The following is a 24,783-nucleotide window of genomic DNA, read 5'->3' on the forward strand; positions in this document are numbered from 1 at the left end:
AACAAATTATTAAACTCATTGGAGTCCATGACACGGTTTACTTGGAGACTAAGATGGATCTAATCTGTCATTGTCTCAATAGTTTTTGTGAAAAAAGTTATTATCTTGAAGTTTTGTTAAAAGTCAATCCATGTTTTTACCAGTTATCAAGATTGTATTTTGAACCATGAAATCAATCAATTTAATTTGGTCCAACTCCCACGTGATTTAGCTTGAAACTCGAATTAGGTGGCAAAATTTCAAGATTGACACGTTAAGCAAGTTTAATAATGAGAGAAACACGTGCTGATGAACTAGTGTGGCTATAAAATGAGAGAAGCATATGTATTGATTTATGTAGGTAGGTCGGTACATATTATAACAATATCTAAATGGTGTGGGGGAATCACTGTTTCCCTACACACAAAGCACTGTGGATTACAACCGTAATCCACAATGCTTTCCTCCTCTCTCTTTTTTTTTTCTAACTTTTCCCTTTTTCCTTTTTTCTTTTTTCTTTTTTTTTCATTTATTTTTTCTTTTTTTTTTCCAAAATTATTTTTGTTGATTTTACTTTTTAAATATTGACCTGGTTAAAATTTTTGCTTTGTAATTTTTTTCTTTAAAATATTGTGGATTGTTGCGATGTTTTTCCACATAGTTTTTCTATTTTATTTCTTTATTTTTTAAAATTATATTTGTCGATTTTTTTTTAATATGGAGCTGATTGAGAATTTAGTTTTGTAATTTTTTTTCTTTAAAACATTGTTGATTGCTACAGTGTTTCTCCGCATGGTTTTTTTATGATTTTCTCTGAAATTATCTTTTTTTTTATTTTTTAATATTGAGCTGGTTAAAAATTACAATTACAATATGTGAGGAAAGCACTGTAACTTTCCTCAAAAATTACTGTTGATTGCTACAGTATTTTTCCCACATGGTTTTTTTCTGTTTTTGTTATGTTTTTCCCTAAAATTATCTTTGTCAATTTTATTTTTTAAATATTAAGCTGGTTAAGAATTGCAATTACAAGTAAATACAAATTTTTCCTCACAAAACACTATGGATTGATACAATTTTTCCTCACATGGTTGTTTTCCAGTTTCTTTTGTGTTTTCTTTTTTTGTAATATTTTTTTCCAAAATTATCTTCGTCGATTTTATTTTTTTTAATATTGAGTTGGTTAAAATTTAACTTTGTAATAAAGCTTAATCATGTGGGGAAAGCATTGTAGCTTTGCTCATAAAACATTGTGGATTGCTACAGTGTCTCTCCACATGGTTTTTTTTTTGTTATAATTTTTTTCAAATTATCTTTTTCAATTTTATTTTTTTAATATTGAGTTGTTTGTGAATTACAATTACAAGTCATTACAAATAAGGCTAAATCATGTGGGGAAGCATTGTAGCTTTCATCACAAAACACTGTGAATTGCTACAGTGTTTCCAACATGATTTTTTTTTCTTTTTTTTGTGTTTGTTTTTTTTTTTTTCTAAAATTGTCTCTGTCGCTTTTTTTTTTAATATTGAGCCGATTAAGAATTTAGTTTTATAATTTTTTTTACTTTAAAACACTGTGAATTGTTGCAGTGTTTTCCCATGTGATTTTTTTCAAAATTATCTTTGTCGATTTTTTTTTTAATATTGAGTTGGTTAAGAATTATAATTACAATAAAGCTAAATCATATGAGAAAAGCGTTGTAGTTTTTCTCACAAAACACTGTGGATTGCTACAATATTTCTCTAAATGGTTTTTTATTTTATTTTATTGGGAAAAGCGCTATAGTTTTCCTCACAAAACATTGTCAATTGCTGCAACGTTTTTTCTCATGGGTTTTTTTCCTTTCAAAATTATGTTTGTTGGTTTTTTTTTTTAATATTAAGTTGGTAGAGAATTTAGCTTTGTAATTTTTTTTGCTTTTTATTAACTGAAAAACTAAATCATGTGGTAAAAGTACTGTATCTTTCCTCACAAAACACTATAGATTGCTACAAATCATTTTGTTCAGTCTCTAAGTTTTTTATCACCAACACAACTTTTTTTTTCGTCATGAAATATTTGTTTCATCATACTTTTAATTTTTATTACTTATCTAGCACTGGTTCACAATTATAACACTATCAAGTATATTTATTTTATAAACTCGTGACAGCACGCGGGCATGTCATCTCGTATAGTTATATATAGCATCAGCCTGCAGGATGGTCCCTAATTACTTTAATTAACAATAGAGTTAGTTAAAGATAATACTAGAAGGACGTAGTCTATAGACTATTAATTAAACTATTAAAGTGCTTCTAATTGGGCTCCGTTGCTCCAAGCTGCCATGAAAACACGATACCTACACTCTACCTGCCACACGGTCTGCAAAAGTCAAGCTTCTGAAAGTCAGTTTTATAAATTCCAAATTAATAAATTCCAAATTATTATTTGTCCCATTTTATTTGATTATTTTGAAAGCCAGCTTTATAAAAACCAAATTTACTACTATGTCTTATAATTAACAATACTCTAAAAGACATGGGAAAGTAATATAGCTTTCCCATGCCTTTTATTTTCATGATACTAATATTTTTAGTTTTTTTTTTGTTTTTTTTTTTACATGTTTGTTTCTTTTTTTCTTTTCTCAAGATTTTTTGGATCCAAAAAAATCCCAAAATTAAATTTCCAACCACCTATCCAATATTTTTTTTCTTTCTTTTTATGATTTTGTTTTCTAAAATGATCATTTTCAGTTTTTTTTTCATACTGAGCTGAATGAGAATTTATCTTTGTAGTTTTTTAATAAAAAAAACAATGTAGATTACTACAGTATTTTCCTCACATGGTTTTTATTTTGGTACAATATTTCTCCACATATTTGTTTTTTTCAAAATTATTTTTGTTGAATTGTTTTTTTAATATTGAGTTGGTTGAGAATTTAGCTTTAACTTTCCCCACATGTTTTTTTCTTTATTTTTTTATTTTTATTTTTTATTTTTTGCTTTTTCCCAAAATTTTATATTTTTTTGTGTTTTTTTCATAATTATTTTTGTCGATTTTATTTTTTTAATATTGAGCTGGTTGAGAATTTAACTTTGTAATTTTTTCTTTAAAACACTGTTGATTGCTACAGTGTTTTTCCATATGGTTTTTTTTCTTTTTTCTTTGTTTTTTTTTCCAGAATTATCTTTGTCAATTTTAGTTTTTTTTATATTGAGCTGGTTGATAATTTAGCTTTGTTGTTTTTTTCTTGAAAAAAAAATATTGTGGATTACTACAGTGTTTCCCCACGTGATTTTTTCTTGCTACAGTGTTTCCCCACATGTTTTTTTATCGATTTTTTTTTCAAAATTATCTTTGTCGAATTTATTTTTTTCATACTGAGCTGGTTGAAAATTTAGCTTTGTAGTGTTTTTCTTTAAAACACCATTGATTGTTAAAGTGTAACTCCACGTTATTTTTTTTGTTATAATTTTTTATTAAAAAAATATAATTTTGTTTTATAAATCCATAACAACGCAAAAGTATGTTATAAGCTCGCGGCAACGCGCGGGCATAGCAACTAATAACCTTTAAAGGACGTAGTCTAGGATGGAGGAGGGAGTAAACAAGATGTGGTTGTAATATTTTAAAAAGGAAATAAAGAAAGAATAGTTAAGTTAAGAAAAAAAATTAAAAAAATGAATAAAATTAAATAGTGAAATTAATATTGTTCATGCACTAAAAACAATCATGTCAAAATGTGGCAGAAATATTTTAAAAAGGAATAGAGAAAGAATATTGAGAACAAAATTCAAAAGAATGAATGAAATTAAACAGTGAAATCAATATTGTTCATGCACTAAAAAAATCATGCACCATTTTTTTATTATTATTATTTCTCTAATTCTCTTGAGATCTTAATTTAACTATCTTTTTTGAATAGTAATTAATGGCATTTTGGGGTATAAAAGGAGGTTTTTGTGATATTTTGTAAGACTTGGAGGAGTTTTTGTTAAATCTTTAAACTTTTGGCTGGTTTTTGTAATTTCATAATGCCTCAAAGGGTCTATATATAGTACATAACGAATTATGAATTGTTGAATATAGTTAAATTTGGTTAAAAGATTGATGATTGGATTGATTAAGCAATTCGATAATTATTTGTTTCTTGAGAAAATATTCAATGCCAAGAAAGAAGCTCAATTAAAACCTGTAGCTAGGTGTAGAAAAAGAGAGAGAAGTTGAGGAGCGCAAGGATAAATTCTCAGCATCATTCTCTTTGTGACTTTTTGGTATGTAGACTTCTTCTTCTTCTTCTTCTTTAGACAACACAATATTGTACAAATATTATTAACTTATATGGAAATAATTCATATGATATGATAGAATGGAACATTTACCTGAAAGAATATTAATTTTAACAAGATTTTATTTAACTTTTCGTCTGCGGGTCTGTTTAGAAGTGTGGTTACGGTTATTTTTTAAAGTGTTTTTCATGCTGAAATGTATCAAAATGATATTATTTTTATTTTTAAATAATTATTTTTAAAAACAGCGCATCAAAATAATATAAAATATATATAAAAAATTATTTCAACAAAAAAAAAAAAAAAATTTTAAAACACGGATATCATCGTTTTACCGCACCTATAAGATCCTTCCACTGACCTATTAAAGTTGTAAGAGATTCCAACATGCATTATGAGTACGGAAATGAGAGTCTACTAAAACGCTTATTTTGAAGATTTAAGTGATTAATTCTATGGTGTCTAATGATAGAATTAACATGTTTGAAATGATTATTTATGATTTTTAACGTAGAAAGTACTAATATTATATAGAATTAACATGTTTGAAATGATTATTTATGTTTTTTTAACGTAGAAAGTACTAATATTATGTTTTTATAGTAAAACTCAAACCCATAAAACCCGCAATAGCCAACTATGTTGCTAGTCTGCTACACCATGACAACCACGATTGCATCACTTCTTTCCTTCCACACAAAAGATACCATAATATGCCAAAAGGGAACGCCTTGATTTCCCTTCCGCTCGTTTCCTCCTTGAGTAGAGTTTGTTGTCCTGAGAATTTGTTGGTGCTTCGCCAGAAACCACGGCGAAGATCAGTAATTTGGGAATGCATTCTCAACTTAAAGGGTCCGGTTAAACTTTAAAAAAAAAGAAAAAAAAAGAAGGTAATATCAATTTTGAACGCCCAGTATCAGCCAAATTGATAAAAACTATGGTTATTGATGAATCTTGTAGCAAAATTTTTAACAATATGTAGCATTTACAAATCAAATAACGGTTGACAGAAAGGGTACAGCATGCTCTAGAGATCAGCTCTATGAGAAATTGTTCCATGCTAATCAGATGTAAAACCAGTGCTCTGAAACTCCCTGACCTAGAGATAAAAATAACTTCAAATGCTGTCAGGCCCACAGAGCCACCACCCTTGTCTAATATCTCACCAAGTGGTGAGTTGAATTAAAAGAAATCAACCCTAAAAAAAAAAACACAATAGAAGTATGTTATACACATTTGCAAAGAAATGCATCTCAGAATAAGGCGAGGTAGAACCGGTGAAAATCAAAAAATTTGATCTCAAAGCAACAATCGAGGAATGACATGACTAGCACAAAACCTCACAAGAATGCTCCCCAATGAGCAGCAAACTAAAAATCCTCCGGAGTATAATTTTCTGCTGCCACCTGGTGATCTGATCTACCCACTAACACAAACTGCAGTTGCATGTTAGCTGATACGTTCATTTGGCCTCATGTTCAGATGGTAAGATCCTTGAAAGTTTCCAGCCTTCCATTTGATTCAACAAAATCTGCAATTTCACCACCATCAGAATGGTTTGAGCCTCCATTCTCAGGGTTCTTGGCAATCTGACCGTACACTGAATTCGATGCAGCTGAGCTGCACTTGCCTTCAAAGTATGTTGAGCAAGGGAAGTATTGGGCACAACGCAATTTCCACCCTGCAAAGGAACAAATTCAACATCGAGCAGCAAAATAAATTTTAGCATCTCTATTATGGAATGCTATTTGCATGTTTCAAACATCTCCCTGGTTCTAAAGTTTATTACATTCTTAGCAATAAAGTTTCAGGAGGTAAAATCAATCTTGAGCTGGTCTGACAGCCAAAAACAAATGTCACAAAACAGAGAATTTGAAAAGACAGGCATGCATATTTGGATTCCCAAAGATTCAAAAGTGCATTTTTCCTTTTAATCAAGGACACAGCTCACAACATGGCAAAAGAAACTGATAAATTAGAAGGGAGCGAGACATGTAGATAGAGAATCTAAGTCGAACAAGTTATCCATGAGAAAAGTAGACAAGCACATAGCAACTTAGCAGACAGAAGGGAGAAGCAAGAAGATGACCTAGAGACCAAACCTCTCTCGATAGTTAAAATTAAAAAGGAAATGGAAAAAAAGTTTTCATAAAATATTAACACCACCGCCAACGATACACCATGTGTCTAAGACTTTTGTACTGCCAGTAAGAAAAACATTAACAAAAATAAAACGAAAAGAATGACTAATTCTGTCACTGTTTGCACGGCTTATAGACTAGATAATAAGCATATTCAAATTCTGGCCTGACTGGAAAATTTTACTTACTCAATGCAGCATCTGGGTCATTAAGAACTTCTACTAGGAGCTTGTGGACTCCAATACAGTCTTTGAGTTTCCATTCATTGACTGGTCCAAGTGCTCCATTTCTGTTGGTAAGAAAAAAAAACAGGGAAATATAGATACAGATTCAGTTTTGCATCAGCAACAAAGATGTGCAAGTCCAGGTCCAAACAAGAAAGTAGTACAAACAAATTAATGGAAAGAAAAGAACTCAGATTACTGAGGATTACGTTGGTGCAGGGTTGTTGGTTGAATCTTCAATTAATTTAACAGCCTCTAGTTTCTTGTTAGGTTCCAAGACAGATAGCATTTCAGCCACTGCAGCTCTATGCATTAAAGAATCTACAGGAACAAAAAAAAATCAACATGTCAATTCTATACAGATATAGTTGCACAAATGTGCCACATGAGGTGAAAGATTACCTTCATGTTTTTCAAAGAAAATCATATTTGCTTCAGTGAGAGGTTTCTCATGCAATTGACTACAAGAATAAACAGAGCAAACCTTAATATGTAATTTAAAACTAATAGAAGGGAGCAGAAAACATTATATTATGAAAAAGAAAAAGGAAAGTTGCAAGAGAACCTAATCAATGGACGCTCTGCTTCCAAGACACTCCAAACAAGTTTCTCAGTATCTGTCACGGGAGCAGTCATTGTGCCCACCGTATGGAAGAATCTAACCTGCAGCACATTAAGTTCACAATCAGTACAGACAAAAACAAAGGGCGTCCTCTAACCAGCAGTACATGCATATTACTAACAGGTAATACCAGTATCTGGACACATAAAATACAGTATTTCAAAAACACAGTCAAGGTTAATAGGACTATTGCATGATAGAGGGTCCTATACCAAGCAGCGATGGGAATCAGCACTTTCAGCATCCAACCTTAGCAATTGCTTTACAGCCTACAGGGAAGAAAGAAAAAATAAAATAAAATTAACACACCAAATTACCAGTAGTAAATGCAATTGTACGAAAGTGCCATCCAATAGAAAGCATCATTAAATTCATACTGAAAACCTCACTAAATGACTTAACCAACCTAACTATAGGAGTTGAGTTTCACATATAACTTGTTCTCTTCAGAAAGTTAAAAATCACCATAGCTTTAAGTAGTATTATTAACTTGGTTATTTATTATTGATGGATGATTTGCTCTATGCCATTTGGACTCAATAACATCAGTGTTTTCTGCCAATATTACCTCCACAGTCCCACTTAAGGAGACATTAAGTGGTCAACACAGGAAAATGGAAAGGGTTGAAAATAGTGACCAAGTAAAGTTTCAGAAGAGATATACCTGAAGAGCGAGTAAAATTTTTTTCTTTCTCATATTTACATTGAAAGAAAGCAAGTGTGTCTCCAAAGAGTCAGGTGAATGTTTCTGAAGCAGCTTCAAGTACTTTGTAGCTTCCAACAATGGATCTTCAACCTGAAAAAAAAAATGTCCACATCAAACTGTTATTCATCCAGGATGAATGATGTGTACTTTGTACTTTGAAGCCTAAGAAGCCTTGAAGCATTAAAAAATAAAAACCTATGAGAAAACAAACAACTAGGAAATAGAAGCAACCTGCAATAATTTTTCCCCATTTGGATCTGGATCTACAGGTTTAACGTGCCGCTTACCCAACTTAGAAACACCACTGGCACTTGATTCTTCATTTCTCACCTCAGCCTCCTAGAATGGAATATAAGACCATAGAATGAAAATTATAATAACAGAAAGGAGCCCAGACTCACAGAGGCTGATTATTAACATACTTTCTTAGCTCGGGCTTCTGCCTTTTTCTGTTTTTGCTTCATCTTCTTTCTCTGAGAAGGAGGCAACTTTGACATTTCATCATCTTCTTCAGCTGTTGACTTTGAAGGAGAGTCAAACAATTTTATGTAACATCTGCATTTGAAAACCCATATTCCACACCAGTGAATATAACAACAAAAAATAATAATTCAAAGAGGTTTACAAGTATGAGATGGCATTCAATCAACTAAAGAAAATACAACTAACATAGACACATCCACAAGACAAATGCATGAGGCACAGCTCCAGTGAAATGACATGCAATCCACACTGAAAACCATATGAGCGTGGTGTTCCAATAATTTAACTGCAAAACCAAGGCCATACTGAAGAATACCCCGCACAAAGGCAGTGAACGGGATTTGATTGTTCCATATTCAGTTAACTTAGCCGATGTTTCCAAACCCCAAAAGCAAGACATGAAGGATATGACTTAAAGAGGCAACTGACACAATCAAGTTGTCATCGCAACAGTTCTGACCATTGCATCCAGCAGCCTAGGCAAGGTATTCATGATTGTATTATTTATGCTAGCACTCCAAGTTTTCAAGGAGGGTAAACAATGAACAACCGAATGCAAACACCTTCATTTAATTCTCTAAAGGAACAACTTGGAGAAAAACAAAAGTCAGTAGAAAAGGCATACCTTGTCTAGTTTCATATCCAGTAAAAGCCATACCATCCAAAAGACAAAATTTTAAACCAATACAAATCTAGAGTGACAACTCAATTTGGAGAATTGGATAAATGGTTAATCATTATTCATAACCTACAGTTTATCCTTCCCAGAGAACCCTTCCCCCCTCCATAATGCTCAAGGAAACCAACACAAACCATTTCAGACAATGGAAAAAGTCTGTGCAGCACGTGCATAAGAAAAGGAAAGCATGTAAAGCTGCATTCTGACTCAAGCTGAAGCAAGAGGGAAAAATTAAGGACAAGTAGGCTAATTAAAAAATCAAAAATCTCTATCTAGGTTCCAGCAAAAGTATTTCACCTGATAGCTCCAGCTGCTGCTTTGTGGAAATATGCATGTGAATGCAAACGATCTTGAAATTTGAGCATTGCCACATAGGCTCGTAGAGTCATTTTCCTTAAACAATAGGAATGGAAGTCAAATTGATCTTCAGTTATATCTGCATAGTGCTTCTCCACTGCTAAAAACTTCTTCAAAGCCCGCCCAAGATCACCTTGACGGAAGTAACTCTCACCAGATGCAAGTTCATACCTTACCAATTATTATACAATACTCAGAATGGAACCAAAATATCCTACTTATAGAAAAATTTTGTGACAAAAATTAAACATAGACTGACCACATGCACTGCATGTCATGAAGGTTATTGTGCTGATCCCCATCTTTTGTAAACAAAACAGCAGTTTTTTCTGCCAAAGCCACCTTCAAGAAAAGATTTCCTTATAAAGCACAGCATGCACAAACAAGCTGACAAAGCACCATAAACCAACAATAACAGGAAGATCCAGAATTAAGACAAATGCAGCTTCCACACCTGATCAGCCTGCAGCATACGTTTAACACATTCACTGTTTATATATCGATCTGCAAGATCCATACATCTAGCTTCATCTGCCAAAGTGGCAGCAGCTGGCAAATCACCGGCATGCTTCAGAATGCGGCTCTGTGATTGAGAGATGCCAAAACAGAGTGATGACAACAAAACCCAACAGTTTGTAGTTTCTAAATAAAAAACAGAATTTTATGCATTCATGCCTTTCTCTAAGTGCTATTACACACTAAAGACAGCATTATATGGTGAAAGTCATATCAATCCAATAAAGGAAAAGACGCTTCTAGGTGCTGACCCCACACCCATAAAAAAATGAGGGTAAATCATAAACCTCGACTAACACACACAAATGGTAAACAACAAAGAGGCAAGCATATGCTACCTGTTCAGGCTATATTGGATGCAAAATTTCAAGACTTACCCGGAAGCAAAGAATATCCAAAATGTTAACTATCAAAGAATTAATAATTCCTTTCCAAATAGGAAACCAAGAGGAGAGCTTTCAAAAATTAAAATATAGAGGTGGCAAAATGAGACTGATCAATGGAACCTTGGACATAAAAGTTTACAGATGGTAGGTGTAAATCAACCTTGACAGAATATAAATCAATCACAGTTGGAGTGTGCCCTATAGCCTCGTCAATTTTACTAAGAGCAACATCATACTGTCCCCGTCTGTCGTAATGCTGCAGTAAAGAAAAACTGAATAAATTATTAGAAAGCATCAAAGGGACATAACAATAACAGCAAGCTATTTGATGGTACTCGACCTGAGCCAAGAAAAACAAGGTCCACATAAGTGTTGAAGGAGGCTCTTTTTCTGGCCTGCATATGTGAAAGAAATACAAAAGGATGTTAAAAAAGGCAAACAACAAAAACAAAATGAAACTTGCTATAGAAAAATAAGAAAGTAAGGACACTAAATTATCGGTAACAATCGCACATGTTCTTTAATGAGATACAAATCTGTAATTTTGATCACGTTAATAGATAGGTCCATGTTCCCCTAAATGTACCAAAGGTACTAGGCAACAAAACAAGCAAGGGGAAATTCTAAATGTATTTTTCCATTATGGTCTTCACTCATCGTATTAAAATGCAGCAGATTAAGTTAGCACAATGAATTACTAGTCCAAGAGCTGTGATATTACAAAACTTGATTACAGTTGCTTGATGCAGAAAACAGCTTTTGTAAGCCAGAAAAGACAAAAACAAGGCCTGAGCATCAAATTGATGTTAGTGCCTTTATGTCTTCTCAATTTCCATCAATGAAAAAACAAATCAAATTATATTTTTATTTTTTCTTTGAACAACAAATCAAGTTATTATAAACAAATTGTTCTGAAATTTTATTATAAGCATGTAGCATAGATAAAAACAAGAGAGCTAGAAGAAACTGAAAGATATCCTGAGGAAATTCCCCTTCCATCCTTTATATTTCAAGTTTGTGCATCAGATTTATTAACAAAACTTGCATTCTGATACAAAGGTACAAAGCATAAATTACCTCCCAGGGTATCCCCCACTTATCCTAAGTGAATTCTCCAGTTCAAGAATGAGTTTCTCCAGTATGTCTGCCTGCATAAGAGTAACCACAGAAAATTGCTTTTAACCAAACAACAAAATAACAGTTCGAGTAAACAACCTCCAAAAGGTACACAAATAACATACAAGAAATAAAACTCACCTTTCCAGGGTGATTGTATAGTGGTGAAAGATCTGAGAATAATGAAGGAACTCCCTAAGAACAACAAGAAGATCGTACATAATCCTAGCCAAAAAAAAATAAGAAAAAATCAATAAGAATTGCTTGAACTGCAACTATGAATACCTTCGTCAGGAGGGGCCTAATATAGTTATCTGCAGCTTCATGAAACTTGTCACCTTGTAGAAAATCAAGCGGTATTCTCTGAAATAAAAGAAGAAAAGTGGCAGCCACAATGTAACCCAGCAAAATATATCACATTGCATACATACGTGTACATATTCAGGGAAAAAAAAACAATGATGACCACAACAAAATAAAAAAGACAATGATTATAGAAGATGATGCTAAAAGAGTGTACTATCACCAAGGTCCCACCAACAGCAACCCATGATTAAGAATTTCTCAGATATACCATACAACAGATTGGTTTCTCTTATATTTTTGTTTAGGCAGTTCAGTGGTTGGATGAGGTCAGGGTCTTAATTCTCATGGTTTTAATTTGAAGCATACCACACAAAGCAGAAGACGTTTGAGAAAATGGGGCAATGCTTTAACAGTTGTAGAGACTAGCATAAACAATATCATTTCAGCTCGCAGGCATTGACCACCTCAGAATACACTCCACGAAATTTTCCTAATAGTAGATAGCCTTTACAGAATTCCTCTGGCCTTTAGCTCAAGTAATAAAGGGCAGGGTGGGTTAAGGGATAGAAACAATGATTCAAACTAGGGAAGAAAGGGGGAGTTTTTTAACATAACAAGCTAGACATAAAATTTCTACTTCAGATAAAAGCAGAGCAGTAAATATCTCCGGACACAAAAACTAAGGACATGCCCCCACCTTAACAGCAGATGACCAAGTGTATTGCTGCCCAAGTGATTTGTACAAGGCATCTAATTGATCAATATCAGAAGAGGAAAGACCATTTTCCGAATACAACCCAACACATTTTTGTAGGCCTTCACAATACCTGAACAGCCAGAAAAGATAGTGACAACATTAGGTCCCATACTAAAGCTATAAATGCAAAAGCCAAGATTCACAGACAGCAGAGAGAGACTGAGAAACAGGCAACATGTTTGCATTAAGCTAATCATATGGTCACCATTCCAACGTGTATAGATTATATTTTCTACAGCAGCATTCTGTCCATTCAAAATTTTATGTTCATCACAATAACAACTATCAGAAAGACAGGAACAAGGAAAACAAAACCATAGACAATCAACAATTTAAGGATCATATGTCAAATATGCGCAGGATGGGTAGACTCTCCAGAATCAGGTGAGAAATCAAGCAGAATCACAAAGAACATAGTTTGTAGAGCAGCTTGATCAGTTTGTACAAGATGGGTTTTGCAAGAGCAGTTGCAGATGATCAATAGAAAGAAAGATGGTGTCTTTAAAGAAATGCATATTAAAGAAAATAGTGAGTTCTGGTAAGCTACAGCAATGTGGAAAAGAAATGGAAATGTTGTCTACAACAATGACAAACAAACTAAATAGAAAGAAGCAAAATTTGGTTATTTGCCTCTAGATAAAGGTGTCCTGAGGTTAATTTCAAAGCTAAATGGCCAAAATAAACAAGTAGACAACGTTAAATAGTACCTTATTTTTATGGCAATTTCTCCTAATTTGTAATAAAAAACTGTTCAAATAAAAGGCCATCTTGAATCACAAAAACGAAAAATCTGGTTAATCACAGATGCAAAGATTGCATACAATGACACAACAGAGCTATAGTTACTTATGTTTGCAATAGAGCTTAATCAATAATGATGTTGACAATATGAAGGCAGCTGATTAATGGATAAAACATCAAAAACAGATTTCTATCCTCATCCACTCTGGTGGATATAAGAATATTGACAATTTCTCAAATAACGAAACACTCTTGATTCGTCATTAAAATGAAGGTTATCAATGTCAAATCACCAAATTTGTTTTAGAAAAAATTGATAAATGCAATAGACACCAGTGGCTGAGTTCATAGATGGAATCACAAAACCACGAACTGCTATGTTTACTAGCAATCCTGCCATTTTCTATTAGATTATATTCTCTTAACTTTCTTCTCAGAAATGTAAAGCATATTAAGTCACCTGTAGTTGTCAGGATTAATGGAAAGTAATGCCCTGTACACTTCAGCACCTTCTTCAAGATGGCCAAGCTTCACTAATAGAGAAACCTCTTGTTCTTTAAGAGTCAGTTTATCAACCTGAAGATCAACTTTCTCTAAGTACATATTTAAGTGAGACTCAAGAAGACGCAGTTACCCTAACAACAAATGAAGTGTACACTTACAATTTTCGACTCTTTCTTATGCAACTCCTCTAGAGCTCTCTCAAGAGAACCGCATTCCTCTAATAAAGAGATCTGGAAGGACAATCAAAAACCGTTATATAACCATCAAAACTGCAGAGAGATCTACCAATATTACTATTCAGAAAGGAAGTTCTAAACAAATTTCAAGAAGATCACATGAAACAATAGCCCATGCGGTCACTTCTAGCAAAAAAGAAGGCATCAGAAGAAAAAACAAATCTAAACCACTACGCCATCCGAGATGAATAGCAATAGGTCATGAAGCTTGCATGAGTATCTATTTAAGGAATAGCAGTTCAGAAGTAACATGAGATGCATAATCTCTAAACAACAAGAATTTCATGTTTCAATCTGTAAAGAACTAAAGCAAGTTGCAAATATGCAGGCTTTTTCCAACCGAAACCCCAATTTCCATCAAAGAAATTTCTTGCAATGTTTTCCCTTCAAGTACAGACACAACCTCAACAACTTGCTTTGTAATCTTTTAAAAGTCAAAAGCATACTAGGAAAGTTGATTTCTGCATCCATTTCAAACTTGAAATCATCAACACCCCACGCCCAAAATATCATGTGAAATGAAACCTTTTTAAAGTCAATTGTGTTCAAAGTTACTGTTTTCCTAAATGTAAACTAGGGAGGAAACAATAAAGAAAAGACGATGACAGTTCAAAACACTCGCATATTAGATCTAGCAATGGTTATGCTCTATCACCACAAGCACATTATAGCAGCTCCAAAAGACTTGGAGAAAGAAAAGCACATTCTCATTTAGAAAACTTCACAAAAATGCAAATGCAGAAAATAGAGCATTCAAAGATTATGAACGTAGGAATCCACAAGAGCTCCTCAAAACCCTAACTTGAGTGATAGAAATTAACCTCAACTCAATGATTTGGCTCAAATATTCAAGTTTATATCATAAATGGTTGGTTTTACTTCCGCTAACTTCTTCGGCATTACAAGCAACTGAATTTAAGAAGGAAATGCCACAAGGCTTCATGGACAGCAATTAAGGAAGTATAGGCATGCATTGCATTTTATGTGAAAAAGCATAAAGAAAAAGAAATATATTAATAATTAGCCACAATCAGTCTTACACTTGATTGAGAAACAATAGATGTTAAATTTCAGCTTCAAAGAAAAGCTTCCAACAGATACTGATTTAGTTGCACTGGTCTGATAAATCTTGAAGCACAACAACCCAAAGTCCAAAGTCATTGTAAATACTATTCAAGCCAACATAAACTAGTAACTGTGTTATTGCATATTCAGTTTTGCATATACAAGGGAGAGGATACACATGGAAAGAAGCAAAACATTAAGGAGTTAGCAACTGAAAAGATCTAAAAGACAGAATAGATATGTATGAAGTCAATAGTGTTACCTTATACAAAAGCATTTCCCCATGCTCACATCGTTCATTATCTGGAGGATAATCATCTTCCAGTGTCCCTTCATATGCTTCAAGAATTTCAACTGCTTTTGAACCACTGGTAAAGAACAAAATAAAACACAAGGGGAAGAATTAAATTAGAAAGGCAGATCATACAAGATTACTTTAACTTACTACTTTCAAATCAGGGAGAGGAAGGGCCAAGCAGAAATTCAAAGACAATTTGATGTGATTTAAAAATTGGACTGTGAAAATTTTATTTGTAATATTCCACATTCATAAAGATCCCTAATAATCTCTTATAATGAAAAAACAATATTTGAGTTCAAAACAAACTTCGAGTGTCACGATCAAGTCCATACTTTGAGTTCAAATGATGGGCAACAGCAAAGCCAATCCAGTTCATGCGATGATTTGGTTTCAGGGATAGAAGTTGTTGTCTTGTCTCAACGAAACCTGTTAGGTCCCGCATTTGAGCCTGCAACATGAAAGGAAAGTCTCAACTTATTATCAAACAGCTTTTACATTAGCAAACAATCAACAGCATGTTGAAAAGAGCAAGGAAAGGGCATGACTTATAAGTTAAGCATACAGGACTGAACTGTGGCAAAACCATGACAGCTGGTTAGCTCCTTGGAACTCCTTATCAGGATATTTGGTTGGTAGGAGTACCTCCATCTGCTTTTTTGGATAAAAAAGTGTTGTGAAACATGTTCTATGTGAAGGTATAGAGACAGCAGAATGGGCCGTCTTTTACCATTCCTACACCTGTGCTCCCTAAATCATCCTCTCAACATGCTACACATTCGTGCACATTGAGCAGACTTTTGATAGTGATAAACTTTTGATGCATGAGCTGAACTTTGAGTTTCTCTTGGATCCTCTTTAAACTTTATCAATGTTTTGCTTTTTATAACCATATTTTAATTTTAATTCTCCTTTTATTTCACTCGCCAGCTTAAGAATTTCTATCTACTTCCGGGACCTTGGATAGTGCACTCTTGCTCTTCCAAGAAAAATAGCACATTACAAAGTAAAAACAATTTGCTAAAACATTCCCTAGTTCTTTCTAGACTTGGTTGTGATGGTAAGTGAAAGAACTTATGACCACAAAGAACTCATGTCCACCATATTAAACAATTAAAGTCCCATCGACCACCTACATGTATTTTTCCACTTGGAGCTACAGAGGTGCAACTATCACTTAAAGTGGCAGGAGACCACAAGATTAATTATCTTGTCTTTTACAAATTATAGAAAACAAGTTGCATGGGTAAAACAAGTTACGGTTTTCTGTGGCATACTATCACGTCGTGAAGGTAGAACAGTTTTCCAAAGACTTGAAATAGGCTGTAAGTAAATTAATAAGCACAAGAACACCATCTCGACCTCAGAAAATCAACTTCAGTAACAAGCCATAGTTTATTAAACACCAGCAGCCATTATAAGAAATGAAAGCATGGCAACATTTGGATATCATAACCAAACCAGGGAACAAAAGAAGTGTGTACGAAGGGAAACACCACATCTATAGAACCACTAGAATTATTGCTTGTCGGCAAAGGGAGTCCATCAATATAATAGAGGCAGTAAAATCTGAGCAAGTATCAATAGCTCTTGATTATACAATCCCAAAAATTCTAGTCAAGGAAAAACCACATAAAGAGAAAAAAGTTGTCTAGAAGGGATGAACAAGGCCAAGTTATACCTGCAAGAGTGACAAGTCCCTCAGTATTTCAATATTGTCTGGATCTATTCTCAATGCATTTCGATAGCATTTGATGGCCTCCCTATACTCTCGGTCAGAACGGTAAAGAAGGCCATAAACATGCCAGCAAACATGACTTTTAAGGTCATTCTGCATTAAAGAAACAAACAGAAACACAAAATTGCATTACAAAGATGAGATGAAAAAAGGAAAGAAATGTAAATTTAAATGTTATACTAATAGGGAGAGCATATCAACCTTTAGGCCAAGTCGAACAAGATCATATGCTTCAGATTTTCGATCCATGCAATTTAATGTCAAACCCTTCATTGATAAAGTTTCTGAAAACCAAGAGATACAAAATTCAAAAAAAAAAAGTTAGAATGAAAGAATGCACTGAAATCTGATAAGTGATTAAAAAGTCAGAGTAGAAAAATCAAAAGGGCTAATTTTCTGATGGAATAAAAATTGTGTGCGTCATTAAAAGAGATAAACAACCATATTTTCAGTTCCTATATAGGCAATACCTACATCTTTACCACTTCAATATCCTTTTTTTCTATTATGATGTCTTATATTATGAATTCAACGGTGAACAAGTCCCAAATGTGTCTTGAAGCATTTCATAATGAGAGGTTTAACAGCAACCCAACCATAAACAGTACAATCTAATAAAAAAAAAATGAGAACCAATTTTTTGCTGGTTGCAAAGCCAGCAGATCCCACGTTTGTGGTCAGGACCAAAAAAAAAGGATTTATTCTTAGAAACTACATGATGAAATGAATCTTTACTGAGATTCCTAGGAACCAGAAACCTAAAAGTAGGATCCTAATAGCCTCTATTTTCTATTGCACTTGTTTCTCTTAACAATTAGTCTGAATTTCAGAACCCTAGAATCTCATCTTTGTTGTTCCAGTCATTTTAACTCAAAAAAAGGCCCCTAAGCAGCCAGCACTGGACTTCCAACACGACTACAGCTAAGGAATTCATTCATCACGCAAATTAAAATAAAAAATCTTTGCACCTATAAAAAAAAATCTATTTGACCCACAACATCTTCAGCATTTTTTCTCCAACAGTGATCATCACATTCTTTTTCAAACTCATGAGATTCATTCATCAAAGGTATGCTAGAGAAATCTGACCTTCAAAACCATAACATTTTTAACATTACAAGAGAACAATACCTCCATGGTCTGGAAACTTCTTCAAGATAGCATCTGCTGCCTTCAGTCCCTTCTTGTACTGTTTACTTTCATATGATTTCTGCACCAATTGAAAGAAATGCATTACTTTTTCAAATAAATGAATCCATCACATGGACCTCATGGTAATTATATAGATAATTTTGTTCATCTAAATAATCTAGCTATAATAAGAAGTCAATGAAGGCCATTGCAATTTACTGCACCTTGACTCCACAGATGCACGATTGTGGTTCAGCCAAAAGCTTAATATAGTCAGAGCAACAGACAAGACACCTTATAGGCAAATATATACCACATGGTGAAAAGAAAATTGTTGAATTTTAGCCTCGAATAAATAACACTTTCTCACAAAACAGATTTAGAAGGCGAGCACCATCAAAATAACAATACCAACAAAGTTTAATCTTCAACTCAGAATATGAATTGCCATCGAGTTTATAGTTTCAATTTATTGAAGTGTTGCATCAACACTTAATGGGTGTGTTACATCCGCATGCAGTCACTTCTTTCATGGATAGAAAAAAATAGCATTAACAAACTGAAGCACAGCAGGAATTTTTTTTTGAAAAAGAAAAATCAACATTTCAACCATTGACATACGGAACAAGCCATCAATAATCATGAAACAAGAAAATTGAAATATTCCCACTCACAACAAATACCCTAACTTGAAATTCAACTTCAAGTGGCACAAATTGGTTAAACGGCACTGTTTCCGAATTTACTTATAAAACACAAAAAAAGCCCTAAACTCCTCTATCTCCCTGATTCCAAAATAATCCATAAGAAGTCGACAGTAAGAAACAAATGCATCATTATTGTAATTCGATTATGATCGTACAGTTATTATCTGTGGAACTGAAAGGACAAAGTAAACTTATAGATACACAAACGGATACAGTAAGAGAAAGAGATAGAGAATCGGTGGCATACGACGATGAGCTTGAAGAGGTTAGCCTCTTTGGGAGGCAGAGAAGCTCCCATTTTTTTTGTCAATGATTGAGGAAAAGGTAGGGTTTTACAGAAAGAAGAAGATAGAGTTAAGAGAGAGATTGGTGATTAGGGTTTGGTGTCGTTTTGTTAATGTTTTTTTCTTATTATTATTGAAGTAGAGAGAGCTGCGAAGTGGAGATGGAGAGGAGAGAGATGAGTGGTGGCGTTTATCTGGTGCAATGCAAGGGAATACGGGCAAATGCAACCCTACTGTCAGAAAGAAACTTAGAATTAAAAAATGAGTCGTTCCTGATTTTACCACTAGTAAAAGGGTAGGGAAAGGACTCGATTACTGTGTAGAAATGAGGGTTTTTTTTGGTAATCTAACTATTAACATTGATCGATCACGATTGATTTGCCATGAAATTGAATTTTGTGTGTGTGGATGGAACTACATACTAAAAAAAAAAAAAAAATAAATAAATAAATAAATAAATAAAATAATAATATTTATTAAACCCGGTCCAGAATTAATCCGGTCAAGGAGCCGGGTTCCGAATTTCATGGATCAATCCGGAAAAATAAAAAAAATTAAAATTTTAATATTTTATATGAAAAAATCTATGTAAATATAGGCTATACATATTGTAAATAATGAAGTTTAAAAAAATATTTTAAAAGGTTTTTTGTCCCACATTAAAAAGATATTACGTTAAGCTATTAAGTTGAAGTATTTAAACCAAAAAAGTTTTTATCCCATATTGAAAAAACATAATTTTTTTCTTAGGAACATAGAGTATATATACCAATGGGTTTCAAATCCCACATTAAAAAGATATTATGTTATCCTTTTAAGTTGAAGTATTTAAACCAAAAGATTTTTTTATCCCACACTGAAAAAACAAAATTTTTTTCTTGGGAACATATAGTATATATACTAATGGGTTTCAAATCTCACATTTAAAAAAAAATCGGGTCTCACCCGGGTCGCCTAGGTCACGGGTTGACCGTCGGGTCGATCGGGTCATTTCATTAGCCGGTCTTTTGACAAACCCGGACCTGTACAGCCCCCAGATCGACCCACCGGACCAGGCCAGGTTTAATAATTATAGGTTGCACGAGCCTTTATTAGGTAGAGGTTTTTTTTTTGTAATTTAAAAAAATAATGTTAAATCATTGTAAGATTGTTTTAAAATAATTCTTCTAGAATATTTCACATTATAAGATAATAACCCTTGTTTTTTAATCAATTAATTTAAATTGTGTATGTTGAGTAGTTAAGTATAATTGTTTCATGGAGAGAATTAGGGATTGGGATTTGAGAAATCCTTACTTGAATTGTTTAATTTATATTGAAATCATGTTGATAAGCATGATTAAATGGTGAGACAAGTTAGAATTAAAGCAATTAAGAAAAATAAGTGCCCTTGTTTTATAGTATTGGTGTCGGCTTAGAGGTATCAAGGAGAGGAAGAGATATTTTATTCAAATTAGTTATTTATAGGATATGTAAGATTGTGTTAATCAGTACAATTATGAATTTATATAAAATTTAAAGGAAAAACAATAAGATATTAAATCTATGATATCTTTTATTCAAAATATATGGTCTAATAGTCAATATAAAATGTGATAATGTAATATTTGGTTTATGATAGGAGATATTGCTCCGGTCAGATCTTAAGACACAGGAGGTTCAGGATCAGCACGCCAAACATGTAGGATTTCTCTTCGACTTATTTTCATTAATAAAAAATGAGAAAAAGAAATAAGTTGGGTATGTTCTACGGAAAGCGAGAATATATATATGTGTGTGTGTGTGTGTGTGAATTATTATTATTTTCATTTATGTTAGGAAAGAAAGGAATATCAAGAAAACTTATAAAAAGACTTAATTAGCTTTCCCAAAAAATTTTGAGGCTAATGATGTTAATAGGATTTTATTGACATCGACACTTAACCTTGTAAAAAGGAAGGAAGATATGTTGAGCAAGAACTTGATTAGCCTACCGAAACTTGAAAGCTAATGATATCAACATGGATTATGTTGATGTCAACATTACTTGATGTTTGTGTTTTCTTTGGATCATGGAAGTTAATGATATAAACAAGGTTATGCTGATATTGATGTTAATAAGAACTTGATTAGCCTACCAAAACTTAAAGGCTAATTATATCAACATGGATTATGTTGATATCAACATTACTTGGTGCTTGTGTTTTCTTCCAGATTATGGAAGTTAATGATATCAACAAGGTTATGTTGATATCGGTATTAATGAGAACATGACTAGCCTACCAGAACTTGGAGGCTAATGTTATCAATATGGATTATGTTGATTTCAACATTACATGATGTTATGTTTTCTTTTGGATTATGGAAGCTAAAAATATCAATAAGGTTATGTTGATATTAGTATTTTCAACTATATTTTTAGAAAATTAAGTGTATGTTAGGGAGATCCAACTAAAGGAGATAAAATAATGAAATGAAAAGGTAAAGCATTGTATTTTAATTACTAAGATTAAGAATTATCATTTAAGATGTAATTTAAATTTATATGTTTAATTTACAGGTATATCTCAATCATGATAAGAATATAAATTTTTAGTTGAAGATATGTCCATCTTGTTATAGATAGCTAGACATTAGTTAATGTAAATTTTGATGTAACTATTAACTAAAGTTTCTATGTTAAACTTTTGGAATGCTATGTAAGAATTAGATCTCTTGAACTTAGCTTGGTAATTATTCTATATCTTGTGGTTAGGTATATTAGTTCATTTTTCTTATTATGAATTCTTCCTTCTTGCTCATTTAGTCAATATTAGATAATGTATTTGTTTTTTATGAATTGAAATTTACTTCAAAAAATTCTAACATCATTGAGAAAGTCTCTGGCCTAAACTTGATTTTCCTTAACTTAAGGAATGACCCCTGAAAGATGCCCAACCCAAAAGTGGTGGGTCATAGCTTGATCAAAGATTTCCAATGTTATAATCTTGAATGATCATTTTATTTACTTTATGTTTAATGAATGAATACTTATTTGGTCATGTTATTGTTTCTTTTAACATATAAACATAAGAAAGGGAAAAAAAAGTTGGGGAAAAAAACATGACTTGTGTTATGGATGTGATGATTATGATCCGAGGTGATCGAATTGAGTTTGAGAAATAATTTTTTGAAATGTACACAGGTTTAGTCGATAACTTGGGATGTTATAAATGTTGAGAAAACTCTGTCAAAATTCTAGTACAATAAGAAAATATATTGTTTCACCGATGTGATTAATGAATGTTTTTCTGATATATAATATTATTTCTCAAATCAGGGCTATTACAACAAACATTTCACGTCTCCTCAAAATGACATCTCTTATTATATAGGATAAGGCTCCAATGAATAATAATTATTTTTAGGTATTATACTTTTATTGCATGATGTTCTTGGAAAGCATAAAGATGTTAATGAAACACAACCATCTTGGAGAAAATTAATGTTACTGGGTGGATATTTTATATTAATCTTACATGTTGTTCCTGAAAAAATACGAGTGGAGATTGTTTATGCTTCTTTTACTAGCTCATCACTATTACCTAAATTTAATATTCTTACTCTTAAATAAAACATGTGAATCTCATTTAATGTTTTAAACGATGAGCAAAGAAAATAATTGTGATAGTTTGATGAGTGGATTCTTTTAATTGGCAATAGAGACATATCTAACTTGCTTTTTTTCAAGTGATAGTGATGCGTACATAGTTAAGATTCCATTAGGTCTTCTGCTTAACCATGATTTGACCTAATCATAGAAATTGTCTCATCTATATATCATTGCTTTGACAATGCCAATATTGACCCAAACTATTTTAAAGAAAAAGTGATCATCACTCTAAAAAATGTCACAGTGACTAAGATAAACGATTTTATCCTTGATTGTTCACCTAGAGATAAATGTTTGTACTTAAGCAATGATATTGTCTACAAATCATCTAGAGATAGTGAAAATGCTAATCTACTATTCCTTATTGCATTTATTAATCAACTTGAATTCAATGGCGTTCCTTTACATACATTATCTTAAAAAATAGGAACACCAAACATGTTGTTACATGATGTAAATCCATTGGTTGGTCTATGTAATAGGACAAAACTTATTATTATCTAGCTTACTGAGAGGTTCATTGAAGCACAAATAATAACAGGTTCTAATATTAAAAATCGTGTTTTCATTCCAAAGATTGTTTTTCCTATTAATATTGTAGGTGTCCGTTCACAATCAAACGAATACAGTTTCCTATTAAATCATGTTATTATACTACAATTAATAAGAGATAGGGACACTTGTTAGATATCGTTGGAGTTTTATTTCAAAGAACAAGTTTTCACACATGACCAACTATATGTCATTGTTTCAAGAGGCACGTTAAATAAATGACTTAAAACTCATGTGGTCTTTAAGTCTTAAGACATTTAAAGACAATATGAATCCAACAAGAACAAGTGCACTGTCATGTATAGTTTTCTCTTCAGATGAATCTCACTTTAATTTTAAGTCAAATATCATTCAACTTTTATCAAATTTCCATGACTTAGACTTAGAAAATCCATACCTGTATTCGAGAGAACTCAAGGAGATTTGTAACATTTGTAATAACTTAAATTGTAGCATGAACACTATTAAACTAAAGCTTTTTCCTTTTTTTCTTAAAAGATAAAGCTAAAACGTGGTTACAAAATCTTAGGTCAAGATCTATTTGTACTTGGGATGAAATGCAACAACAATTTTTAAAGAAGTTTTTTTTTTCTCACCGAACAAACTCTTTCAAATAACAAATCACCACCATCACTTAAAAACCAAGAGAAATATTTTATCAATATTGTGATAGGTATAAAGATTTACTTAATATTTGTCCTCACCATGGTTTTGAAACATAGAGATTAGTTTCACACTTTTATGAAGGTTTAACTCCTAAAGATAGGCAAATGATGAAACTAATATGCAATAAAACTTTTAAAGATAAAAAACTTGATGAAGCAATAAAGTACCTAGACTTGTTAGCTGAAAATACCTAAAATTGGAACATTATAGGCACTTGTAAGGCACCGAGAAAAACTCGACCCAATACATCAAATGGAGGCAAGTACAACTTTAGGGAAGATTATGACCTTTGGATATCATTGGAGTTTTTTTCTTCAAAGAATAAGTTTTACACATGGCCAGCTATATGTCGCTCTCTCAAGAGTCATGTTAAATAAATGACTTAAAATTCATATGGTCTTTAAAACTTAAAACATTTAGAGGCCACATGAATCCAATAAGAACAAGTGCACCATCGTGTACAGTTTTCCCTTCTGATGCATCCCACTTCAATTTTAAGTCAGGTATCATTCAACTTTTACTAAATTTCCATGGCTTGATTTAAAAAATCCATACCTGCATTCGAGAGAACTCAAAAAGGTTTGTAATATTTATAATGACTTAAATTATAGCATGAACACCATTAAACAAAAGCTTTTTCTTTTTTTCTTAAAAGATAAAGCTAAAACATAGCTACAAAATCTTATG

The 24,783-nt window shown here is 32.5% G+C and overlaps 1 protein-coding gene and 1 long non-coding RNA gene across 12 annotated transcripts in view; one reads left to right on the forward strand and one right to left on the reverse strand.

Annotated features, from left to right (window-relative positions):
* LOC127904924 (uncharacterized) overlaps positions 1 to 9,015 on the forward strand; it is a 67,625-nt gene extending 58,610 nt beyond the window's left edge. Inside the window, exon 2 of the long non-coding RNA XR_008058355.1 lies at positions 8,912 to 9,015. This is a non-coding gene — a long non-coding RNA (uncharacterized LOC127904924). The remainder of the gene's footprint in view (positions 1 to 8,911) is intronic.
* Positions 1 to 19,494, reverse strand: part of LOC7490986 (N-terminal acetyltransferase A complex auxiliary subunit NAA15) — an 81,694-nt gene extending 62,200 nt beyond the window's left edge. Inside the window, exons 1-26 of one of the 11 annotated variants that reach the window (XM_002299594.4) lie at positions 19,211 to 19,486; positions 18,257 to 18,335; positions 17,327 to 17,409; positions 17,069 to 17,218; positions 15,723 to 15,838; positions 15,352 to 15,457; positions 13,947 to 14,018; positions 13,745 to 13,860; positions 12,484 to 12,613; positions 11,766 to 11,843; positions 11,622 to 11,675; positions 11,442 to 11,512; positions 10,705 to 10,759; positions 10,525 to 10,620; positions 9,917 to 10,045; positions 9,722 to 9,804; positions 9,403 to 9,633; positions 8,366 to 8,498; positions 8,175 to 8,282; positions 7,902 to 8,033; positions 7,450 to 7,506; positions 7,181 to 7,278; positions 7,018 to 7,076; positions 6,825 to 6,936; positions 6,580 to 6,680; positions 5,167 to 5,931 (exon numbers count right to left, since the gene is read on the reverse strand). In XM_002299594.4, the coding sequence (XP_002299630.2) occupies positions 5,729 to 5,931; positions 6,580 to 6,680; positions 6,825 to 6,936; positions 7,018 to 7,076; positions 7,181 to 7,278; positions 7,450 to 7,506; positions 7,902 to 8,033; positions 8,175 to 8,282; positions 8,366 to 8,498; positions 9,403 to 9,633; positions 9,722 to 9,804; positions 9,917 to 10,045; positions 10,525 to 10,620; positions 10,705 to 10,759; positions 11,442 to 11,512; positions 11,622 to 11,675; positions 11,766 to 11,843; positions 12,484 to 12,613; positions 13,745 to 13,860; positions 13,947 to 14,018; positions 15,352 to 15,457; positions 15,723 to 15,838; positions 17,069 to 17,218; positions 17,327 to 17,409; positions 18,257 to 18,335; positions 19,211 to 19,261 (2,703 nt within the window). In that variant the 5' untranslated portion in view covers positions 19,262 to 19,486 and the 3' untranslated portion in view covers positions 5,167 to 5,728. Of the gene's footprint in view, positions 1 to 5,166; positions 5,932 to 6,579; positions 6,681 to 6,824; positions 6,937 to 7,017; positions 7,077 to 7,180; positions 7,279 to 7,449; positions 7,507 to 7,901; positions 8,034 to 8,174; positions 8,283 to 8,365; positions 8,499 to 9,402; positions 9,634 to 9,721; positions 9,805 to 9,916; positions 10,046 to 10,524; positions 10,621 to 10,704; positions 10,760 to 11,441; positions 11,513 to 11,621; positions 11,676 to 11,765; positions 11,844 to 12,483; positions 12,614 to 13,744; positions 13,861 to 13,946; positions 14,019 to 15,351; positions 15,458 to 15,722; positions 15,839 to 17,068; positions 17,219 to 17,326; positions 17,410 to 18,256; positions 18,336 to 19,210 lie in introns of those variants that run through there. The other 10 variants (XM_052450096.1, XM_052450097.1, XM_052450100.1 and 7 more) reach the window with 10 other exon arrangements.
* Between the last annotated feature and the right edge of the window lie 5,289 nt (positions 19,495 to 24,783).

This window comes from Populus trichocarpa, chromosome 1 (genome assembly GCF_000002775.5).
Source record: "Populus trichocarpa isolate Nisqually-1 chromosome 1, P.trichocarpa_v4.1, whole genome shotgun sequence".
Taxonomy (NCBI): domain Eukaryota; kingdom Viridiplantae; phylum Streptophyta; class Magnoliopsida; order Malpighiales; family Salicaceae; genus Populus; species Populus trichocarpa.